The 22,064-nt window shown below is 59.8% G+C and overlaps 5 protein-coding genes across 5 annotated transcripts; 2 read left to right on the top strand and 3 right to left on the bottom strand.

Annotated features, from left to right (window-relative positions):
- Nucleotides 1-12: 12 nt before the first annotated feature.
- PHYSODRAFT_341098 (hypothetical protein) lies at nt 13-1,602 on the bottom strand (the record flags this gene model as incomplete). Its single annotated transcript, XM_009539401.1, has 1 exon — nt 13-1,602. One exon carries the CDS (start codon nt 1,600-1,602, stop codon nt 13-15), a length of 1,590 nt encoding a protein of 529 aa, XP_009537696.1.
- Nucleotides 1,603-4,770: 3,168 nt separating this feature from the next.
- On the bottom strand, nt 4,771-6,624 carry PHYSODRAFT_529965 (hypothetical protein; the record flags this gene model as incomplete). Its single annotated transcript, XM_009539402.1, has 6 exons — nt 4,771-5,012; nt 5,093-5,329; nt 5,406-5,505; nt 5,570-5,762; nt 5,828-6,175; nt 6,242-6,624. The coding sequence occupies 6 exons, from the start codon at nt 6,622-6,624 to the stop codon at nt 4,771-4,773; spliced, it is 1,503 nt and encodes a 500-aa protein (XP_009537697.1).
- Nucleotides 6,625-8,062: 1,438 nt separating this feature from the next.
- Nucleotides 8,063-8,494, bottom strand: PHYSODRAFT_341101 (hypothetical protein; the record flags this gene model as incomplete). Its single annotated transcript, XM_009539403.1, has 1 exon — nt 8,063-8,494. The coding sequence occupies one exon, from the start codon at nt 8,492-8,494 to the stop codon at nt 8,063-8,065; it is 432 nt and encodes a 143-aa protein (XP_009537698.1).
- Nucleotides 8,495-8,608: 114 nt separating this feature from the next.
- PHYSODRAFT_307012 (hypothetical protein) lies at nt 8,609-12,085 on the top strand (the record flags this gene model as incomplete). Its single annotated transcript, XM_009539404.1, has 1 exon — nt 8,609-12,085. One exon carries the CDS (start codon nt 8,609-8,611, stop codon nt 12,083-12,085), a length of 3,477 nt encoding a protein of 1,158 aa, XP_009537699.1.
- Nucleotides 12,086-15,633: 3,548 nt separating this feature from the next.
- Nucleotides 15,634-17,826, top strand: PHYSODRAFT_341104 (hypothetical protein; the record flags this gene model as incomplete). Its single annotated transcript, XM_009539405.1, has 3 exons — nt 15,634-16,257; nt 16,301-17,629; nt 17,710-17,826. 3 exons carry the CDS (start codon nt 15,634-15,636, stop codon nt 17,824-17,826), a joined length of 2,070 nt encoding a protein of 689 aa, XP_009537700.1.
- Between the last annotated feature and the right edge of the window lie 4,238 nt (nt 17,827-22,064).

The raw sequence follows: 22,064 nt of genomic DNA on the forward strand, positions 1-22,064 counted from the left end.
CGTGCCGACCTCTTAGGCGCCCACCAGGAGTTCTTCCTCTTGTTCACGGTTGGAACGCTGCGCTGCGTTCCGCTGTGTAAGTACGTTTCGCGCGACCTGTCGGCGGTTCATCCGGTCGCCAGCAAACCAACTTTGACCGTAGCTTGGCTTGACGCTATTCGGGTACGAGGTGACCTCCCTCCAGACAATCGATCCGTCCGAGCTGCCGGCGCCTCTGAAGAAGCTCGTGGCGCCTCGGATGCTGAACTCCCTCGTGACCTTGTTGTCCTTGCGGTAGCCGTATCCGCAGCCTCGGGACGTGGGGACGTTCACTTCTACCTGCCCCAGATAGACCCCCACGACTTGATCGAACGACTTGTGTGCGGTCCTGACTTTGAGCTCCGCAGCCTGAATCTTCTCTGGTGTAGCTTTACTTGATGTGCGCAATTTGTTGAGTCGACGATTCATCTCCACCACGTTGGCGCGTTGCTGCTTGACAGACAGCGCCGCCTGAACATTCTGAGCGTCGAGTTTGGCGGCCGCGATCTCATTCAGAGGAGCATTTTGGGTTTTCAAGGCCTTCCATCGAGCTTGCAACGCCGTCACTTCACCTTGGTTGATGGTATCGATAAGAGGGGACTTGTCCAGCATTACGCCGTTGATGCGGTGGGCCGCTTCAGGGAGGGCCATCTCCCGCACCTGGTTGGCCGTCTCCAAGTCGTAGAAGCGGCTCGAGTCCGTCACATTTTCCTGGCCCTTCTCGTTGAACCGGCCCTTGAGTTTGCTGTGGTGGCGATCGACATGGTCCACGTCGCGATGGCCGCGCGGATCATTGCGCTCGGTGGCCTGCTCGAACGCGAAGTCGACGCCGTCCACGTGACGGATTTCCTCGACGACTGCGCGCCGTTCGCGCTCGATCCGCTGCCTGCGTCTGACGTACTTCTTGGAGCTGCACCGCATCGCCGTCGTGAACGTACCAACAGCAGCCCCCGTCGCGAGGCCCATTAGCGCGGCTTGCTTCATGTCGGCTCCGGTAAGCCAGGCACCAGTGACGCCGCCCACGACCGACGATGCCGTGTCGATGCCGACGCCAAGGCCGTGGCGCGTTACGACCCAACTCGCAGCGCTGCGCTTGAGCGAGTCGAAAGTTGCCGCGCCGGCGCAAGCAAACAGACCGCCGACGGCGCCCACAGCCGCAGCGACGCCCACACCTTCAAACGGCTTGCGGTCATTCCACACGTTAGTGATGGTGTTGCACGTCACGGACGAAAGGGTGGAGCCAGCCACCATTCCGACGCCCTTGGTCGCGATCGCCTTCCACGCAGCCATCTTGACGCCCTGCGCGACCCCCTGGGCGAGCCCGCCGACACCCGCGCACAGCGCGCCGCCGACCAACCCGGTGACGGCGCCGATGGCGGTACTCTCGCCCCACTCTTTCCATGATGCCGGTTTGCCCTGCACGCAGTTGGTGATGGTCGTTGTCGCACCACTCACGCCAGCCGAGATGAGGCCACCGGCGACGACAGACGCGGCCCCGAACGATGACGCTGCAACGACGGCGCCGGCCACCACGAGCGCGACCGACACCAAGCACTGCGCGATTGCGGAGCCTGTGCCCCCCATCGCCAATGTCGAAATGTTTCTGCCGACCGTCCAGCACTCAAGTCCAGCGGGCGGAAGGCATCCGGCAGTGCACCTGGGTGCAGTGGTTCACTGCTCATTCCCGAATCATCAGCAGAATGGGCACAACGGCGTCCGCACCCCAACGATCCGCCTCCGACTGGCGCTCCTCCTCCGAAGCGTCCGATGACTCGGAGCCGGAGGAGCTGCTGCCGCCGTTCGTGGGGAGCGTGCAGGACATGGTGGTCCTCGCCAAGAGCGAGCAGGACGGCGTGAGGCTCACGACGCTGGTGCACCAGGCGGCCGAGCAGGAGCTCGACCTCTTCCACTACGCAGCGGCCGTGGGTGACCAGGACTTCTTCAGTATGATCATGGCGTTCCTGCCCACGCCCGTGTTCGCGCGCGAGATGCGGCGCCGCAACGCTAACGACCGACGGCCACTCGAGTGCTGCGAGCACATGCACCCGGCGCTGGCCTCGGCGCTCAAGACCTTCTTCATCAAGAACGGCGTGGATCTGGACGCCGACACCAACACTGCCGGGGCTGACAGAGCGCAAGTCGGACGGGCCGTCAAGCTGGATAAAATCGTGGGGATGAACGAGCCTCGCGAACGCATCATGCAGGCCATTCGGCTGAGTGAAACAACGCCCGACGTGCCCGTCAAACCGCTGCTGCTTGAGGGCCCGCCTGGTACGGGCAAGAGCTTTTTGGCGACGTGCATCGCCGCCGAACTGCAGCGCGAGGTCGTGGAGATCAAGACGCACGACGTGCTGAGCCACCGACTCGGTGGAACCGAGTCCCAGGTCCGCGCGTACTTCGAGCGCGCTGCGCGGGTCAAGCCCTTGCCAGCGCTCGTGGTCATCAACGAGTTTGAAAGCTTGTGCCCGAAGCTAAAGGACTCGAGCGAAAGCTGGCACTCGACGCTGCGTCAGTGCTTCCTCACGCTCTTCGACGACACCATCGACCCCGCGTCCAAGTTGTGCGGAGTCCGCGTGGTCCTGACGACCAACTTCGTGGACAACGTCGACCCCGCAGCCTTGAGCCGCATGGAGCGCATCCACATTCCGCTGCCGTCCGCGTCCGGCCTCAAACTGCTCTTCCCCAAGCTCTGTCGCGAGCGCGTGCCGCAACTCGGCGTCCAGCGCGTAGATTGGGACTCTGTTGCCTCTGTTGGTCACGAACTGCTGTCTGTGCGTGGAGTTCAAGACGTGATCGCCAGTGTGGCGAGGAAGCAGCTTGCGTCTGACACCGCTGTGACCTCGAGCGACTTCGAGGCAGCAGTGTACGAAGTAGTCGGCGACGTCCAGCCAGAACCACTCAAGCGCGCCGACAAGTTCATCCGCGTGGATATCCCGCCCAAACGCGTGCGGTCCGCCAACCTGGCGTCGTGTGTCGCGCGATGCGGCTGGCGTTTTTCCAGCGCTCCGACTGCGGTATACCGACAGGTTTTCACGCTTGAAGAGGTCAATGCGACGTCGGCGTTTATCCTCCGTGAGGTGGAGACAGAGAAGGTGTTTTCCGGTCGAGGCTGCTACCGCGCACTGGTTAACCCACGCGCCGACCAAAGCCAGTGGAAGCCTTTCGACAAGTACGAGGTGCGAACACGCTGGTCGCGTTTGTAGGCTCCATTACTATGCTGACTCGCTCTTTGGCTTGGTAAACTTGCAGGTCTTCGTGCGGTGCGTTGCCTCTGACGGTGATAAGATGGTGGCGGATGAAACGACCTCGATGTTCATCGAGTCGAGCGGGAACGCAGGCGTGCAGAGACTTGAGTGGACAAACACTGGAGCCCACCTAGCAGTGTATGAACGCGGGGCGTCGTCGGCTACTGTGTCGGCATGCCTCGCACCGCGGATGAAGCTGTTTGAAGCGGACTGTGTTTTCGTTGAGTCCAAAGCCAAAGCCGAGCTCACGAACGCAGACCCCAAGTCCGTCTTGGTGCTCCGCACCGACGACGACTCGTACCTTGTGGGCAGTGATGCTGTTCTAGTGGTGGGAGGAGCGACTTTGGACACGGCGGATCGACTCGGCTACCGAGTCTTCCTGGCTGCAACAGCGCCAACTGAGCTCGTTCCACCGCACGTTGCCGTCGCCTACCTTTCACCTCCTGACACACCGGAGAACGCGGGTTTGAAGCGGCTTGTGATCGGCCAAAAGAGATTCGTCGTGTGTTCAAACACGGCGACCACGGTCGGTTTGACTTTGCGCGCCAATAGCGTCTTCTACGCGGCGTTGGGCGCGGTCTACGTGCGCCAAACGCAGTTTAATGCCGCAGACATCGAGAATCTGCGCCGGCTTGGCCACAAAGTGCTGGCAGTGCCTTCAGACGGCCCCACGTCAACTTGGAGCGGCCCTTCCATCGCCGACTGCGCTCGCGAGGCCAGTTTCCTCGCCCTATTCGACGTGTACACACCGTGCACCGGTCCGAGTCAAGTGCTTGCGGCCGGAACGACTGTGATGCTCGACGTTGAGGTAAGCCATCGCAGTTTGATCTATTGACGGTGATGCACAGCTAACTAACCCTTACATTGTCGGTCATTTTCCAGGCTCTGTCGCAACCGCTTTCGGCCGACAAGAAGTTTGTCATCCTTCGGTACTACCCGTCGGCGCAACTGGTGCTTCAGGAGCTGTCGACGCACCACGGCGCAGTCATCAACGAGTCGGGTGCACGGGTGCGTGACAAGGGCTACAACGACGATGTGTTCCTCAAAGGATACCGCAAGGGCTGGTATGAGGACGTCTACTGGCGCACGGTGGGCGACCACCCGAATCGGTTCCTCTCCGGCGGCGTGGACGGCAGCGATTACAAGTTTAACATCCGCAATGAACACGGCTTCGGCTTCGACAACCGCCGCATCATGGTCAAGTTACCGGGAGATGGCGTCGTTTTCTGCCGAGGCGTGGACGGTGACGCAGGAAATCCCAAGATGGCGTGCGTACTGTTCAATGCCGACGGGTCCGTGCGGGATGCAGAGGGGTACAAGGGTCTTCTTGGACGCTGGAGCGACATCGTCCAGTAAGAGGAGTTCTGGTCAGCATGAACGCAGCATATACGTATTGTTTTCGATCACATTCATGTACATTTTAACCATTACATGAGAACAGAGTGCGGCATCCATAGGAGCGCATTACAAGGAGCCTTCGCACGTGATTACCGATCTAATTGACGCTCTAGAAGAGCGACATGGCAGTGGCCGCCACCGTGGCCACCGACAGAACGAACGCCGCGGCAGACGCCGTGGCACTGGCGCCGCTGCTGCCAGTGGTGGCGTCCGTAATGGACGCGCTGCTGCTCTCCTCGTTCGTGGGCGTTCGCTTCTCACCGACGGCGGTGCCCGTGGAGTGGTGCTCGTAGCTGTTGCCCTTGATGCCGTTGCAAACGGGCTGCGTGATGGTGCACTCCAGAATGGGGACTGCAAACAATGCACAGGATTGATAGGGTGAGTTCTCAAGCCCAAAGCTGCGGTCACACGAGTAGGCGGAGATAGCTTACCCTTGGGCGTAGGCGGCAGCTCGCTCGAAATGTTCTTCGAGCACTCCAGGATAGCGGTGCGCGTCGGCGTGTAGCTGTCGTGCTCGACCGTGGAGTTCTTCGTGGTCGTGTATGCCTTCTTCAGGTTGTCGTACTCCGGGTAGGGCGTGAAGACGCACTCGGTGAGCTCGTTGTCGCAGTCTTCCGGCATGAAGTAGCCGACGCCGTACTTGCCTGCGTCGCCGGTCTTGGTCAGGGCTGAAGAAGGGTTACGAACACAGATTAATCGTAAGTAAAGAGTTGAATGAAGCAGCATCAACGGAAGAGGACGCACTCTTGCTCTCGACCAGGTTGGCGATCTCCGTCGTGAACTCGAAGACGTTGCCGCCCACGATCTCGACCGTCATCTCCTTCTCCTCGTTCATCCACTTGGCCTGCACACACCAATTCGTCAGCAACCGATCCTTATCAACATCTTCACAGTCCTTTGGCACTTACATCGAGGAACGAGCGCTGGTTCTCGTAGCCCTCGACAGTGTTCTTGCCCTTGTTGCATCCGAACTCGCCGAACATGAGCGGGCGAGCGTAGCCGACCTCGGCGTACTCGGACATGAGCTTCTTGAGACCCGTCGACTGCGAGTACTCCAGGTGCGTGGCGGGGTCGCACTCGACGTACGGGTTGAAGCCCATCCTGTTGTGGAGCACAAGAGACGGTTATTAAGTGCAACCAGCTCTCTCTTTGCGGGGAGATCGTACCATTCGGCACGGGTGTTCTCGTCATCGTCAATGGGGCAGTCGTAGTACGAGATCCACTGCTCACGAGGAGGGATGTCGGCAATGTCCAGGCCGATCGGCACCTGACGCACGGAGCCCGAGCAGCTCGCAGCGTAACTGCGCGTGTCACGCAGGAAGGCCTTGACACACGGAGCCGTGGTCGTGCCAGCGGCACCGTTCTTCACCTGGAGGTTGTTCTCGTTACCGACACTGAAACCGAGCGTGTTGTCGTACACCGCGAAGGCGTTGTAGACCATCTGCGCGCGCGTGAACAGGTCGTCCGGGTAGCACTTGGGCGGCTTGAAGTCGAGCACCGAGCAGTTCTCGCACCTGCCAGCAGAACACTGTTAGTAAATTTCAAGAAACTACAGCAGCACCTAAAGTCTATGTACTCACGGAGCGGTCATGCCCACGAGCACGTAGATGCCCGCATCGGAGCACGCGCACATGAACTTGTCATGGGACTTGCTGGGGTCCACCGAGTACAGTCGGATGGTGTTGACGCCGAGGTCCTTCATGACCTCGAGGTGGGGCTTCCACACGGCCTCGTGCTCGTCGGCGGCCCAGTCGTAGTTGCTCACGTCGGCCATCTCGCCGCTGTTGGGGCGCGGATAGTACGCCATACCCTTGATGCGGAACTCCATGCCGGTCTCCGAGTTGAAGAACTTGTTGCCCTTGGTGATAATGGGGGGCACCCACGCATCGGCCGGGGACACGACGACAGCGGTGGCGAGTGCGGCGGCGGCGCAGAGGCCGCGGGCACGGGAACCGAAGGCCATTGTTGATGAGGTTGGAGTGAGGTGAGGTGAGGGGCTGTAAGTACTGAGTCGACCTGTGCAGGGCTTGTCAGTGGGGAGTCCGGTCGCTTCTCGTCGACGGCGAGCAGCAAAATGGAGAATGAAGAGCGGTCAGATGTCAGCAGGTGGGAGAGCGAGCTCAGCTCATGCGCTCTTATGAGCTGGTGTCAGGATTTGGGGCTCTACCGGCATTTGGACGACGCAGCTGCAAGTGACGATTTCGTGTGTGGGAGGCTGGATATTTCGTTTGCTTGCACTCGTGCATGACCGGGTTGACCACTGCAAACTGTTGCTGTTTTTGCTGTTTGTGAGATTGATTAATCCCAGCTGGAGGTAGTACAGAAGTTTGTCCTACAATTCATGAAAACTTTATGCATAGATATCTCAGGTAAAAGTTGTGTAAAGAAATACATGGGTACTGTAAGGTAAATAGTTACTATGGTAGCTAATTACTTTGGTTCTTGGTATACACATGAAAACTAAATTGATTTGGGAAGGTTATTATTTTGCATTGTTCCCTTTGTGCTGTAGCATTGTAACTTTCGCGTAGAGACGACCTCTGCATGTTGAGACTGCAGAGAGAGTCCCAGGGAGGGAACACGCCAGTTGTGTAGGGATCGGCGCCGCCAGCCGCTGGCAACTCGTCGTGTTGCTGGCGCAAAACGCTGTCCGAATCTCGTTCTGTGTTGCCCTCTCGTCCTTTTCGCCCACTTCGAATTGACACGACCGCGCTACAGCAGCGACACCTTGTCCAGCATGACGCTGCGTGGCGAAATACAAAGCACTGGAGCTGCAGGCTTCGACTTGCAGTAGAGGACTGCCGTGCGGTGCGTGTTGTAACCAGATCGCTCACCGAGATCGCTACCCTGGCTGCATGGGTTTCATACACGAAATATATGACCACCATCGGCGTCAGGGTTCGGCCAAGCTGGACTAACCGACAAGGGGGGGGGGTCCAGTAGCTTATAAACGCGCTTCCCGTGGATACTGCAGCGACGTGCTAAGCTTTTGGCGGTTACCATCCCAAAAGATCTGTGCGTGCACTGCAGCAGAATCCTTCCGACAAAAATGTAAGTTCGCTCAAGGTGAGCTGAGATCGGTATATGATCACCTGGACACCGTGTCCTCTCCTCGGTGTTCGACCGTAAGCAGCAAGGTGGCATTGATCATGTTAACCATTTAGGATAGTCTGGCCAGGGTCCTGGTCATCACGACCACGATGCTATCGACGAGGCGGGATCGATGCATTTTCCAACTGGAGCGGAACGACACAATGTCCTGTACATGAAACACTGCAAGTACACTTAAACGAGGTACCGGCCGCATCAGTTGAAAAGCCTGATGTACATGTTTCGAGGAGGAAAGTTGGAAGACACCTCGCCAGGACTACAACGACCACGATGCTAGCAATAAACCCTCGTTAGCTGTGGAATTCAGCGAAGCAGTTCCTCTTGCCGTTGAGGCAGAGGTGCAGCCAACAGACATCGCACATTTTCCTGGTTTGCTTCGTCTGGCCACCAGCAAGTCGCGCTTTTCGGCTGCAAAGGAAGCACGGGTGTCGAGTCTCGCTAAAAGCGGGCAAGTGAAGTATGCGCCGTGCTGCCACTCCGGACTCCAGTCTCGCTTTATTGCGAAGAGAAGACGGCGGCATCACACGGCACAGCCCCTCAGAGTCCGCGTCCGCAGCACGCCCGCTCTCCACGTCGTCATCGTCGAGGTCATCGTCGCTATCGTCGTCGAAATCAATCCATGAGATGCTGGAGCCCGTTCGTTGGCCGTAGAAAGTCTTGGGGACAATGGACCCGCCCTCTTCTTCTTCCTCCTCCTTCTTGTTACTTTGGCCTGCGCGCATCGTGGCTTCAACCTGCTAGCAGAAATCTTTTTTTTTCACTGATGATGTTGGAACATTATTTCATGTACGTCACACCATATTTTTATCCCATACAAAAAAGGCTCACACGCAATAATGGAGATCCAGCTGAACGCGGCTCCGGACGACGAGGCGCCCGCGGCGTCCCCGAGCCTCTCGCACGCCGTGCCCATGTCCTCTCTGCTGTCGACGGACGTGAGCACGCCTCGAGAGGATGACGCAATCCGCCTGGACGCAGCTGCCGCCGCCCCCTCTCGCTCCGGACTCTCGAGCCTCATGAACTCGCCGCTCAAGGACGAACAAGAAGAAGACGACGGAGAAGAGGAGGGCAGTGTGGGAATCGTCGAAAATGACGTCGTACTTAGTGCGAGTCAGGAGTCCGACGCTGTCCAAAACGACGACCAAGATGTCGAAATGGAGGCGCCCGTGTCGAAAATGCCGGCGCTGCGGCGGCCCGAGCTGCGCGCGCTGCAGACGCAGCTGCAGTCGGCCCTGCAGCGCGTGAGGACGGAGGCGGCCCCCGCCGCCAAGCGCGCCAAGAAGGGCAAGCAGAGCCGCCGCGCCAAGGCCGCTGTCAATAATGCACCGGCTGAGGCCGAGCTGGAGCTGCACCGCGCGCTGGACCAGCTGCAGCGCGCCGTCAGCACGCAGTTCGCGCGCCCGGACCTGCTGCTTGACGTGGTGCAGCTGAGTCTGGGGCTCTGTGAGGCCGCGGACGCCAAGGACGCCGTGCAGAGCTGGGTGGTGCTGACGCAGGACAAGCAGAGCGTGGATTTCGACAAGACCGCGGACAAGCTGCCGGCCAAGCCCATCTACGGCCAATTGGCGGCCGTCGTGCGGCGCGCCGTGCTCGCGGCGGACGAGACGACGGCCTCCGAGCTGCTGACGCTGGTGCTGGACTGGACTCTGGCGCACCCGACGCCCGCGCACTGGATGTGGCTGCTGCTGTCGGTCTCGCACATGAACTCGTACTGCGTCCAGGAGTTTCTGTTCCGCGCGGCCATCGCGCGCTGCCAGGAGGATAAGGAGGAGGTGGCCGAATTTCTGCCCGTGTTGGAGCTCCTGGCCACCAAAAACCCAGCTCAGATGGTGGACATTCTGCGGGACGTGCTGGACGAGTGCGTGGCAAACGACAAAGTTTCGGTTGGAGCAGGACTCTGTGCATTGGACGTGGTGTATCGACTTGTGGCTCTGGCGAGCGGCTCGGCGGTGCTGGTGAGCTCGTGTGATGACAACCTGCAGTGGATCGTAACGCAGGAGCTGGTCACGTCTCTAGCGGCCAAGTTCACAACGCAGAGTGGCAGCAGTAATGGGAGCGTCGGTGTTAACTTGGCGAGCTTGGAGGCGCAGCTTCTGAAGTTTCTCCGGGAGCGAAGCGCGGAGCTGCCCAACTCTGGCTTCCAGTTGCTGCTGCTGCTGCAAAATCTAAGGGCGTCGGAGTTGCCGACACAGGTTGGAGCTTCCGTGGTCTCTTTCCAGAAGAAGGTCCTGGAATTTGCCGGATCTGAGTCTTCATGTGCGTTCGCCAAGGGAATCTACCGCTTCCTCCCGTATATCTGCCAGAATACCCTTCGGTTGCTGCAAACGATGGTCCCAGCTCAAGGAACGACGGCGGACGTTGACATGCAATCAGGCAACGACGAAAAGGTCTCGGACGAGGCCGCTTGCCAGCGTTTCGATGAGTGGAAGCAGTGGCTGTGTCTGCTGGCGAAGGCGATTTCGCGCAAGGAGGTGACGGAGCAGCTGATCAAGGCAGAGTTGATGCTGGCTGAGCTCAACGAGGTGCCTCTCGCGCTCCCACTCACAGACGTCCAGCCGGCCGATCGCGCACTGTGCGAGCTGCTGACGTCGTTGTTGACGCCGGCGTCCCCTGAGTATGTTGCCTTTGTGCGCGGCATCATCCATGAGTGCCAAGCGGCTGCCCCACAAGCGCGGCGGTGCATTCTCGGCCTTATCCAGACACTGCTAAGTCTGAACGACATCGAGGAGTTGATTAGTGCCGCCTACGAGCTGCCGGTTACGCTGTCCACAGAGCAAGCTGCTTCCTGTATGCAGCAGCTAGCTCGCGCAAAGAGTTGGAGCGGCAGTCTGGATTCATTTGCGTTGTGGAAAGGAGTGCGGGGAGTCGAGTTTTGGGAGTGCTTTCTTGACTTGGTGCGCTCCAAAGATGGGGTGGTTGCTTCACGCGCGCTTCACCTATTGGCAAGGACGCCATTCTTGTCTCTGGAGGACCCGAACTGGCAATATCGCTGCGTGCGCAAGCTGTCAGGCGTATATTTCTCGCTGCTGCGGCAATATCGCGCCGAGCTCGTGCTGCAAGGCGACAAAATCTCAAGAGTGCTGAGTGTTCCGACTGACAGTGATTTACAGAGCCGCCTGCAGTCTCTAAAGATGATCTTGTTCCGAGTATTGGCGCTCGACGGAGGCGTTGCGCACTACCCGTCGTCTGTCTACAGCATGTTCGCATCCGTGTGGCTGGATGCTCTGCTGAGCACGACGTCTGCAACGAGCATCCCGACACATTTCCCGAATGGAGTAAACTTTGCCGACATGGATAATGACGACGATCTACTGGACGAGCGACAGGTGATTCGCAGTGAGCGTACCATCAGTTCGAAGTGTACGAACTTGCAGTCATCACAAGTGATTACCAAGGTTCCCGAGGCGAAGCTCGTCTACCGCAAGACGCTCGACTCGTCATGGGAGCGTGAAATGCACGCGGCGCGCGTCTGCAGTGTGTACGCGACCGAAATCTTCTCCCAGCTTCTAGCGTCCACAGGAACAGCGGCCAGTTTGCTGGTGGATGATCAGGATAACGCCAATACTATGCCCAACGCTGAGGAGGACGAGCAGCTAGAGCGGCGACTGAAGATAGTGGTGGATATGCTGCTGGAGCGTGTGATCCCGTGCTGTGGCATCCCAAGTGACGACATTTACAAGGATATGCTGCCGAATCGCTCGAGTTTTGACGTGGATTTGCGTGTGGAGCAGTGGCTGAACCACTTTCCTGCGTTCCTGCCGCTGCTGCGCACGGTCATCTCAACGTCGACAGCACTGGGCTCCTTGCAGTTGCTACGCCTTGTGCCAGTGTTCAAGTCGGCACTTATCGTCTTGCTGGGTCACTGGAACAGCGTGAAGGGGGAGCTGAGCATGGAGAACATCGACGTGCCGCCCTACATGCGCAACCAGAACCAACTCGCGATCACGTGCGAGTTGATGCGCCTGTTGCGCTCGACCAATTGGCTGCCGACGCCTTTGGGCAAGGCCGCAGAGCTGCTGCCACTGACGACGCCAGCCGACATTCGCTCGATCCTCTTCAGCTGCTGGTTCTACCTGTCGGACCACCCTCCGAGGATCGGGTCGCGTGCCCCCACTCCTGCGACGTCTGCGACCACGTCGCCCATTTCTTCGGGCTCCTCTCCTGCCGGCTTCAGCATTACGGGGCTGGCCACTGGCGGCTCCACCTCAAGCTCGAGTCACCCACCTCTCGAGTTCTATCTAATTCCACTGCGGAAGGCTCTGCATCGCAACATCCGCAAGGTTGGCGCAAAGTACCCACTCTTCATGTGCTGAGATCCCTGCTGTAGCAGTCAAGAAGAAATAAATAGTCGGTGGATGTCAATTACGTCGAAGTGTATGCACTTGTATCTGAACTGAGCTTGAGCCCGATTCCACTCGCAGTGATACTTCGAAGTACTAAGTACAGTCACCACGTGGCGACTAAAGCTTATGGTACTGCTCGTACTGCTCGTACTGCTCGTTCAGGTTCAACGTGGTTGTGACTGGCAGTTCTACAGTAGTGGCTTCCCGACTTTTTTTGCGAGTGAATCAAAACGGTAGAGTCCGCCTTCATTGCGATCCTCTACAGTAGTAGGGTATTGCAATGCAAGGAACTTGCACGGTGTTGGCTTGCTGGCCTGCAAGGCAGACCGAATACGTGTACTTAAAAGTAGTCAAGTGTGTGGGATACGCGATTACTACTACCGTATGACAAATACTTCACTTGGCAATTCGTACAGACCGATACGTACGCAACATCCGACTAATCATTGAGTGATCTAAAACACCAGCCAAAGTTTCCGCTCCGCAACGCCTTCAAACCGCAATTTGCGCCCCGTTAATTCAATCTGACCCCAAGCCCGTAAGCCCATGCAGACCACCACTCTCCACCCGCCCAACTGCCTCGCTCTGAGCGAGGACGTCATCAGCAGTGTGATGCAGCGTGTTGCGCCATATATACTACTGCATTGTATTCTATAGTGAAATGAAGTAAGAATCAAAGGATATGTTTTAGGGCATCTGATTGGATAATACAAAGGGCATTAAGAGCCATTCAAAGGGAAAGAAGCCAGCGCTGCTGGCAGCAATATGATAAGCCGAGGGATGTGAAGGAAGCAGGCTTTCATTGCCATCACTTCCACTTAGAAGGTGTAGGCAAGGAAGGGCTCTTGGTACAGGCACTTGAGGTGTTTCGGAAAGTGAATACGTGTTGGGCGAGCGAACTGCGCTCGCCTTAGCCTAGCTACCGAGGTGTTGATGCCACAGATTATGCGCAGAGGATACTTACAGCACTAGGGCCATGAGCAATCGCTCTGGCAACTACAACCACCATACCTATCAAGTTGACTTGTACCTAAGCAATGTCATACTACCTGTCTCATCTTTGGTTCGTAAATTGAGGTTGTGTCGCGGGGTCGTCCTTACCGTCAGGAGTGTGGGCACAATGGTGATGAAGTCGATGATACTGACAGGTGCTATGAAGTAACTGAGGCGGTTCTGGGCGGCGTACAAGTGCATGACCTAGAGTGCGCAGCAAACGATAAACGTGAGACTATGATTTTCTCATCGAAGTCATCGTGTACAAATGTGGTCAGGGCCTGTCACCGAGGCAGGCTCAACACTCCCCCTCAACTTGATGGGAAGGCAACCCCGCTTGCGGCGACCAACTTCATGAGCTGTGGCGTCGGCAACGCCTTCGTGAGGAAGTCGGCGAGCTGTCTTGAGGACGGAACGTGCTCGATCTTGATGTGACCGGCATCAACATGGTCACGAACGAAATGCAGACGAAGATCGATGTGCTTAGCTCGAGCGGAGCAACCGCGATTGCAGGCAATGCTAGTCGCAGCTAGGTTGTCGACGAGAACCCGGATGGTTGCACGCACTTCAACATGCATTTCAGCGAGAAGCTGACGAAACCACTGCAGCTCTTGCGTTGCGAGAGCGAGGGCCATGTACTCAGCTTCAGCAGTGGAGAGCGCGACAGCATTTTGGCGCTTGCTATTGAAGATCACAGGACATCCGTCCATCAGCACTAGCACTCCTGAAGTCGATCGGCGTGTAGCCATGTCTCCACCCCAGTTAGCGTCACAGTAGGCACCAATCGAGAGGTTTGATGGAAGGCCACGCTTGAACACGAGCGACGCACGCTGTGTACCCTTCAGATAGCGGAGCACACGGATAGCAGCGTGCCAATACATTGCCTGAGCCTTGTCCAGGTACTGGGATAGCGCGCTAATGGCTACACAGATGCCCGGGCGCGAGCCATTGGCGACGTAGAGTAGTGAGCCGATGAGTTGGCGATACGGCATGTTCGCAGCGAGCTGCGGGGCTCCGTCGATGGGACGCAGATCTTACCCGACTACATTCGGGTTGCGTACTGGCACCGCATCAGTTTGACCAAACCGATCCACCATGCGGGCAATGAACTGCGACTGCCGCAGATGTAGCTCCCCCTGCACACGATTGTAGTTGATCTCCATACCCAAAACAAATCGTGTGTCTCCTAGCGCCTTCATCTTGAAACGCTTTGCAAGGCACCGCTCAATGGCGACAGCTTCTTCCTCAACTGCAGAGCCCACCAACAGGTCGTCGACGTAGAGAACCACGAAAATAGGTCCATGTGGTCCAACACGTACAAACAGGCACGTATCACTCCGGCACTGGAAGAAGCCCATGTCAACGAAGGCAGAACGAATAGTATTGAACCAGACCGCTGCTGCTTGTTTCAGTCCGTAAAGACTGCGAAGCAGCTTGCATACCATTCCTCGTTCCGCGCGCACTCCCAAGGGGATGGCCATGAAGACAGCCTCGTCCAGGTCACCATTCAGGAAGGCGGTCTCGACGTCGAACTGCTTGATGAAGTAGCCCAGGTGATTGCAGACAGCAAAGAAGACGCGTAGAGTAGGAAGACCAGCAACAGGGGAGTAGGTTTCATGATAATCAATTCCAAACGTCTGCAAGAAACCCAAAGCGACAAGCCGAGCCTTGAATCGCACGATCTCGCCTCGCTCGTTCTGTGGAGTAGCGGCCTCACAGAAATCGCGGAGTTCGTCCTCGCACAAACCCGACGCGTCCAATCTGCGGTCGCGACGGGCAATTTCCCGGATCTTGAGTAGCGTTTCTTCGAATATAGAGCCCAAGTCTTCGCAAGCTTCAGAGTTGGGGGGGGGGGGGGGGGTTGAGTGGACGCTTGCTCCTTGTCTTAGGGCGTCGGTTGTTCCTTGGGCGTGCGGACTTATCGGGCCGGCGTTTCCTGGGGCTTGTTGCGTGGCGTTATCGGGCCGACGCGGGGTCTTGTGCACAGCGGTTATCAGGCCGTGCGGTCCTTCGTCTAGGCTGCGCGTTATCGAGCGCCTCCTAACCGGTATACGTTTTACGTGCCTTCGTTTCCAGCACGGGGTTTGAGGGGGTGAGTGCCCGAGCCAGCGAGCGACGGGGGGCCGCGTGTTCCTTGCGGTTCTGCTTGCCGACGCTTGGTGGTTTTCAAGAACCTGGCGATCTTCCGGAGGGGAGAGGCCTGAGTGGTTCAGAGAAATTTCGGGACTGAGTCCTTACCCTATCCTATGTCCTTGCTACTGGCTACTCTGTACTACTGCTTGCCAAGTCTACCGCTCTGTACCTATCCTTACTTCTGTCGTGCTTGCACTACCGTCCTTCAACCTGATTTGCGTGGCGTAATCACAACTCGAGCTCGATGGGATTCCCTCGACGGGATTTTCTCGACGGGGTTTTCTCGACGGGGTTTAGGGCTGACGGTTTTTTGGGGTCGACGGGGTTTGCATGACTGGGCGTATGAACCGGCTCGTCGAATCAGCCAGAATCAGCCTGATTCCGCCGCCGGTATGCGTGTCACACGGCCCATCATCCCGTTAACCTCTCTGGCCATCCCGACGCGTCGTATTCCATCCGTCTCGTCGGTTGCCATCTTTCCCGGCACTTCCCGTCACCCGTCCTCTGGCGCGACATCTCGTGGGGTGCTATTCCACATCCGTCCCGCTGCCACGCACGCGCACTCCCCAGGTGGGTGTGCCGTTGCAGAACTCGTCTCGCGCCCGTCGCGCCCCGTCCTGCTGAAGCCTCTCCTGTCGCCGTGCATCACCGTCGCTCCTCTCAAGTCCATGGTTCGTCGGGAAGACGTACGTGCTGCCGACATAGAGGTGGTCGACGACGAACTCGACACCGAGGACCTCGAAGCTGCCGGCTGTGCCGTCTGCGCGAGTGGGGCGCACCGCCCTCGTCCTCCTGTGCGTTTTACCGTCACGCTTCCAGCACCTGGTACGCCCGTTCCCTCGGTGGCGGCTCTCGTCGCCGACGCACATGCCCTCGCCCAGGAGAATCAGGCGCTCCGGGCTCAGTGTGAGCTTGTGTCGGTGAACAATGCCGGCTTGGCTGCTCACGCCTCCGTGTTGCACGATCGGAACCTCGCTCTCCTTCACCGCGCCCGCGAAGGTTACCAGGCGGGTATGGTGATGCTTGAGCAGGCGCTTGTCTCGCGCGCGCACGGAGCAGGCTAACGTCGACCTCGAAGACCGCGTACGCGGCCTCCGCGACCAGGCCGGACGCGTGGATGCGGCCGAGACCCAGCTCGGGGTGTTCAAGGCTTCGTCGGTTGAGGATTACCACGCCCTCCAGGACCAGCTCGCCGCCTCTCAAGCGCAGGTAGCTGACCTGTCCGCGCGGCTCGCCGCGGCCCCTCCGTCGACGTCTACGGTTTCTATGGCGCGGTTGTTCGCTGCGCTCGGTGAGCGGGACGACGCGCGTGCTGAGCGCGACGACCTGCGCACTCGGCTGGCTGCTGCGGAAGCTGCCCTCGTCCCTGTCCAGGCTCAGCTCGACGCTGCCGTAACGCAGCGAGATCGGGCGCGACAGTCTGTCGCCCGTCGAGAGCGAAAACGTGACGGCGCCCTCGCCGAACGTGACCAAGCACGTCGGGATCTCGTTGCGCTCGAGCAGGAGCGTGACGCAGTCGTCGGGGAGCGCGATCAGGCTCGGCAGGTGTCCCTAACTCTGGAGCAAGGTCGTGACGCTGCAGTCCGTGAGCGCGACCAAGCACGTCAAGCTCAGGCGGGAGTTGAACAGCAGCGCGACGCTCTGGTTGAGGATCTGCGCGTCGCTCGCAACTCGCTTGCTCAACGTCGAGCTGAGACTGAGTCTGCCCAGCGGCTGAACGACCCGCTGCAAGCCGACGTCCGGCGCGTGAATGCGTTGCTGGTTGCCCACGCCGAGGAGCTCCAGCGTGAGACGGCTCGCATACGCGAGCTGGAGGAGACAGTCGCAGCTGCCTCGACTGCACGCGTGGTCGCCGAGGCAGAGACGGCCCGGGCCCAGGCTAATGAGCTGCAGGCTGCCTCGCGATCCGGGCAGTATCGCACCGGCTGGTTGGCCATGCGGCGCCGGTCGCTGCAGCGAAGAGATGCGGCCGGCGCGCACATCCGCCGTCTGAGCGTCCGCGTTGCCGACCTGGCTGACGAACGCGATCTAGCGGTCCGGGAGCGTGACGAGCGTGCGGTGGCCTGGAGGCGCATGCTTCGAGACGCGCGCCGGAGCCGAGAGTTGGCTCAGCGCGTGCGCGACGACCTGGCCGGCAAGCTGGCCAACTCCGTTTCGTCGGTAGGCTGTACCATCGACACCGCCGACTTGATCCGCCGCCTCGAGGCTACCTACGCAGCGGAAGTGAACGCTGCCATCCCCCTTCCTCCTGCCGATCTCGCCAGGGCCACGCCTGTGGCTGTGTCCGTCGCGTCGCCTCCTGTTGTGGTCGCTGGGTCGTCCGGATCAGCCCCCAGCTCTGGCACCGTGCCTTCGACGAGTGTTTCAGCTCAGCGGCCGTCTTCCTCTGTCGGTACTCCGGCCCCTCTTCAGGTTCCGGGGTCTTCCTCGGCTTCGTCATTGTCGGGTACACGTCGACCTCGACCCAGTGGAGCCAGGCCTTCAGACTCTCGGCGCCCTTCTTCGAGCTGCGCAGGGCTCCCGGCGACCTCCACGTCGAGTTCTTCGCCACGGCGTCGAAGTCAGCGGGCTTCTACAAGGGCTGACACAGCAGCCTCGAACAGCACGGCCGCACAAGCTTCCCCTGTCACATCGTCGCCGGCGGCGGCTGTGACTGCGGCTGCGGCGCGTGCTCGTGCAGACGCGTCTCTCTTCGGTTCGGAGTCCTCGGAGAGTGACGCTGGGGCGCACTTTCCTCAGCCAAAACGCCGCCGTTTGCGGAGCCCTTCTTCCCGCTCGCGTTCTTCGCCGCGTTCACGTTCTCGATCGACTTTGCGTCCGCGCTCCCGTTCGCCCTCGGCGTCGCGTTCGGCGTCGCCTTCCCTCGCGGCTTCGCGTTCATCGTCGCGCTCGTCGGATCACTCCGTCGGCTCGGCGCGTTCCGCGGGGTCGGCTGCTTCCGCTCACTCGACCCGCTCGCGTCGGCCGGCGTCGCCTTCGCGGTCGGCACGTTCTCCCACGCGAAGTTCTCCCACGCGAGGTCGGCGACCGTCTCAGACTGGTTCGGCGATTCACTCCGGCGGGTCTGATGACTCTGACGGCGGTGATTCGTCCTCGTCGTCCTCTGCCTGCTCTTCGTCTTCCAGTTCCGTGTCAAGTGGCTCGGAGGGAGTCGCCCCTGTGGTGCCGTTCTTCGTTCCGGTAATCCCCCCGGCTGGCACGCCTTCGGGTTGGACACAGCGCCGCTACTTTCCGTGGCCCAAGTCCGTACGTCGTCTTCGGCTCCACACCATCACGGCTCGCGAATTGCGAGCGCGCTTCTTGCCGCCGCGGGGTTGGATCTGCCCCCGCGCGCCTGTCCCCGAACCGAGCCTTGGTGACACGCGCCAACGTCGACGCGTTGTACGCCACGCGGCCATGGCGCTACTTGGCTCAGGAAGTGGAGTCGGTGCTGTTCGCGTCGGGCGACGCCGCGTTCCAGCCGTTCATGCGTCGACTTCGGCACCACGTCGAGCGCTGGGCACAGGCGTACTGGGAGTCTACTCACGAGCTCCATGTGCCTGGCGCTGCGTGGCGGTCGTAGCGTTCGTCTCAGAACTCCCGTCGGCCGCACGCAGGCGACCACCTGAACAGTCTCCTCCAGCTGGTGGTCGACTTGTTTCGCCGCGGGCTCGCCGACATGGACTTGCTTCTGGACCCCGCGGTTCTTCACTTTCCACCGGCGCACTCACGAATCGGACGGTGGTTTCTGGGCCTTCAGCACACGACGCTGCTGGAAGCGCTCGACGACGTTGACGCCCAGGAGCCTTGACGTCGCTTCCACCGAACGCCGCTCACCGTCGCGCAGATGGATGTCAGCGTGCGTTGTCGCGTGACGCGTGCCCACCACGCTTACCTCGTGCCTCGCCTTGCAGGCAAGTTCGTCCAGCAGGTTTGAGCGTAGCCCGTTACTTTGGTGTATCTCGCAGCCGTAACTTCAATGCATCCCCTTGACACCTTCCCTCTTTTCTTTCTCTTTTTCACATCTTTTATGAGACGGCCCTCCGCCGTCCATCCTCAGCAACAGGCTGGTCCGCCTCACTTCCCTCATCCAATCCCTCGCTCCAGCCATTCCCAGAGTCGAGGCTTCCCACCTGTCCTCCCGTCGGCAGCCCCCTTGCCGACTTAGTCGCACCCGTGGGCGCTCACCCACCAGGCTCTGCCGCCTCCGAGTTCTCGTGCGACTGCATCGCCTCAAACCGGTTGCGTCCCGTGCGCCGGCGCAGGAAGTCGTACAGCAACCCGCCGCAATTCAGATCGAGCTCGTCGACCCACGTCGTGTCCGGGTAGCCTTTCCATTTGACTTCGAACTCGCGTCGCGTGCGCCCATACCGGGTAGCCCGCCCCTCGCGCATATTCACGATCTTCTCGACCTCGAAGACGTCGTCCTCCAGCTCGCGCGTGGCTTCCCAGCTATCCTCCGGCAAGAGCTCCTCGTCGAAGTCGAAGCGCTCCTCGGCCGGCACCGTCAGCTGCGTCGCGGGTCGCGACGGGAATTCTCGGATGGGCTTCAGCTTGGAGATGTGGACGACGGGGTACAGCTGATAGGGCGTACCCGCCGTCTCGAGGCGCACTGCGAACGCGCTGACCAGCTCGGCGACGCGGAAGGGTCCGTGCCACATGTGGGCGAGTTTGCGCACATACCCCGGCTTCACCCGATCCAGGTACAGCCAAACTTGCGAGCCCGTCGCGATCTCATGTTGCGTCGCGTTTTCAGTTTGTCGACGCGCTCTCTCTTCGACGGCCTCTCGGACTAACTCCAACGCTTGTGCCCTTGCCACCTTGTAGTGTCGCTGGATACGGAGCCTCCGCCGCCTCGCCTCGGCGTCCCGGGTCGACGTGTTCCCGACGGCCAGTGTCGCTTCCAGGGTCGACCGAGGATCCCAGCCATGCACTAAGAAGAACGGGGTTTCGTTCCTCGTCCGGTCGTGCGACGTGTTTAGCGCGAAGGTAAGACGCTCGGCGTATTCGTCCCAGTCGCGTTGGTCGACGTCCGCGGTGTACATCTTGATCGCTCTTGTAACCGTCTGCACCATCCGTTCTGCAGCACCGTTGGCTTGGGGACGATAAGCGAGCGTCGCTCGCTGTCTCTGACCCATGAGTTTGCTGAACGCCTTGAAGAAGTCGGACATGAAGCCCGGCTCGCGGTCGTGGCGGATAGCCTCGCTCGCGCCGAAGCGCCTGAACACCGCCTCCTCGTACGCCTCGGCCACCGTCTGCGCGGTTCGTGTTGCATTCGCTTTGACCACGACAAACCCCGTGAAGAGGTCGACGCAGACTAACAGCTCTGTGTTGCCTTTGTAGGATGCCGGCAACGACGGAATATGGTCCATGGCAATGACCTGGAACGGGTACGTCGCGACGATGTTGCCCGGCGACTCGCCCTGGATGGTCGGCCGATCCTTTCCGGTCTCGCAGTCGGTGCATTCGCCGACGTAGCGCTGGACGCTTCTGAAGATCCCTGGTCAATGGAAGTGGCGCCTCACGCGTTGGTACGTGCGGCCAATACCCTGGTGTCCGCCCTCCAGGCTCGCGTGATAGTGGTGGAGTACATCTTCCCGAAGCGTCTCCGGGATCACCAGCTTCATCATCACATCCCGATCCTCGGCGGAATCGTCACTTCTCGGCTGGTAGTAGAGCAGCCCGCCTTCGCCCTCTTCGTACTGAGGCGCAAGCTTTTGGCAGTTCTTCACCTCGCGCCGAGATAGGTCTCCGACGTCGCTGCGGAGATACTTCTTGAGGTTGACGATCCAGACCTCTTCGTTCTGGGCGACGCGGATGCGGTCCAGGCGCAGTCGTTGCACCACCCGCTCCTCCAGGACTTCTGGAGGTCGGACCCTACGTGTTTTCGTGCGTGCGGCAGCCGAGCGCGTCGTCACAGCGAGGACTTGTGCTGTCCCGCGTCCCGCGTCCATGGATTTCCCGACGGGGTCATTTGCGCCGCGCGTTTTCGCGTCACGATTTTCCGCGTCGCGATTTTCCGAGTCGAGGTTTTCCGCGTCGAGATTATCCGCGTCGGGACTGGCTGGAGACGCCATCCCGGGACTCGATGCCCGTGGTCGGATGACTTCTACCAAGCGATTCAGCGTCTTCAGATCTTGAATCTCCTCGGGACTGTGCGCGTTGCGGCCTCCTTGACGCTGCAGAGCTTGTCCAGCCAGCATGTCGGCACTCGCGTTCCAGTCTCGTCGTACGTGGAAGAGTTCGTGGCGCGGCCATGCCTGGAGTGCGTTTCGCGTCTTTTGTCGCAGCAGCTTCAGCCCCGGGGACTTGCAGTCCATCTCGTCTCGCATCTGCCTGATGACAAGGTTGGAGTCTCCGCATACGACGAGTCGGGTGACGTCGTCGAGCTCCTCTAGACGAGAACATCCGAGCAGCAGCCCGCGGTATTCCGCCTCGTTGACCGTGAGGTCCGTCGCATATCCCGACGCGGCGCGCACGATCTCCCAGTTCGGCAGCTGCCAAATGACGGCACTGTATGCTCCGCCTTCTCGCTTCGCCTTGGCCGATCCGTCAAAGCTCAAAACGTGCAAGACCTCGTCGCGCGCCTGGAATGACTACAATCCTGGACGCCCGTCTCCATGGGGCGATCTCTTCTAGCGCCGCGTCGACGAAGGCTCGCGGGGTAATGCTCGCGGCCAGCGCGCCGAGGAGTTCTTCTTCTCCCTTCATGGATCGGCAGATTTCCAACTTCCACGGCGAGAGGATCGCGGCCCACTGTGACGGCCGCCCCTGTAGTCCTTTGGACCGGAACAACCAGGCGAGCGTCGTGTGACGTGTCAAGACGCGGACCGGTCTCCCTGCT

Source organism: Phytophthora sojae (assembly GCF_000149755.1).
Source record: "Phytophthora sojae unplaced genomic scaffold PHYSOscaffold_13, whole genome shotgun sequence".
NCBI classification, from domain to species: Eukaryota; Oomycota; class Peronosporomycetes; order Peronosporales; family Peronosporaceae; genus Phytophthora; species Phytophthora sojae.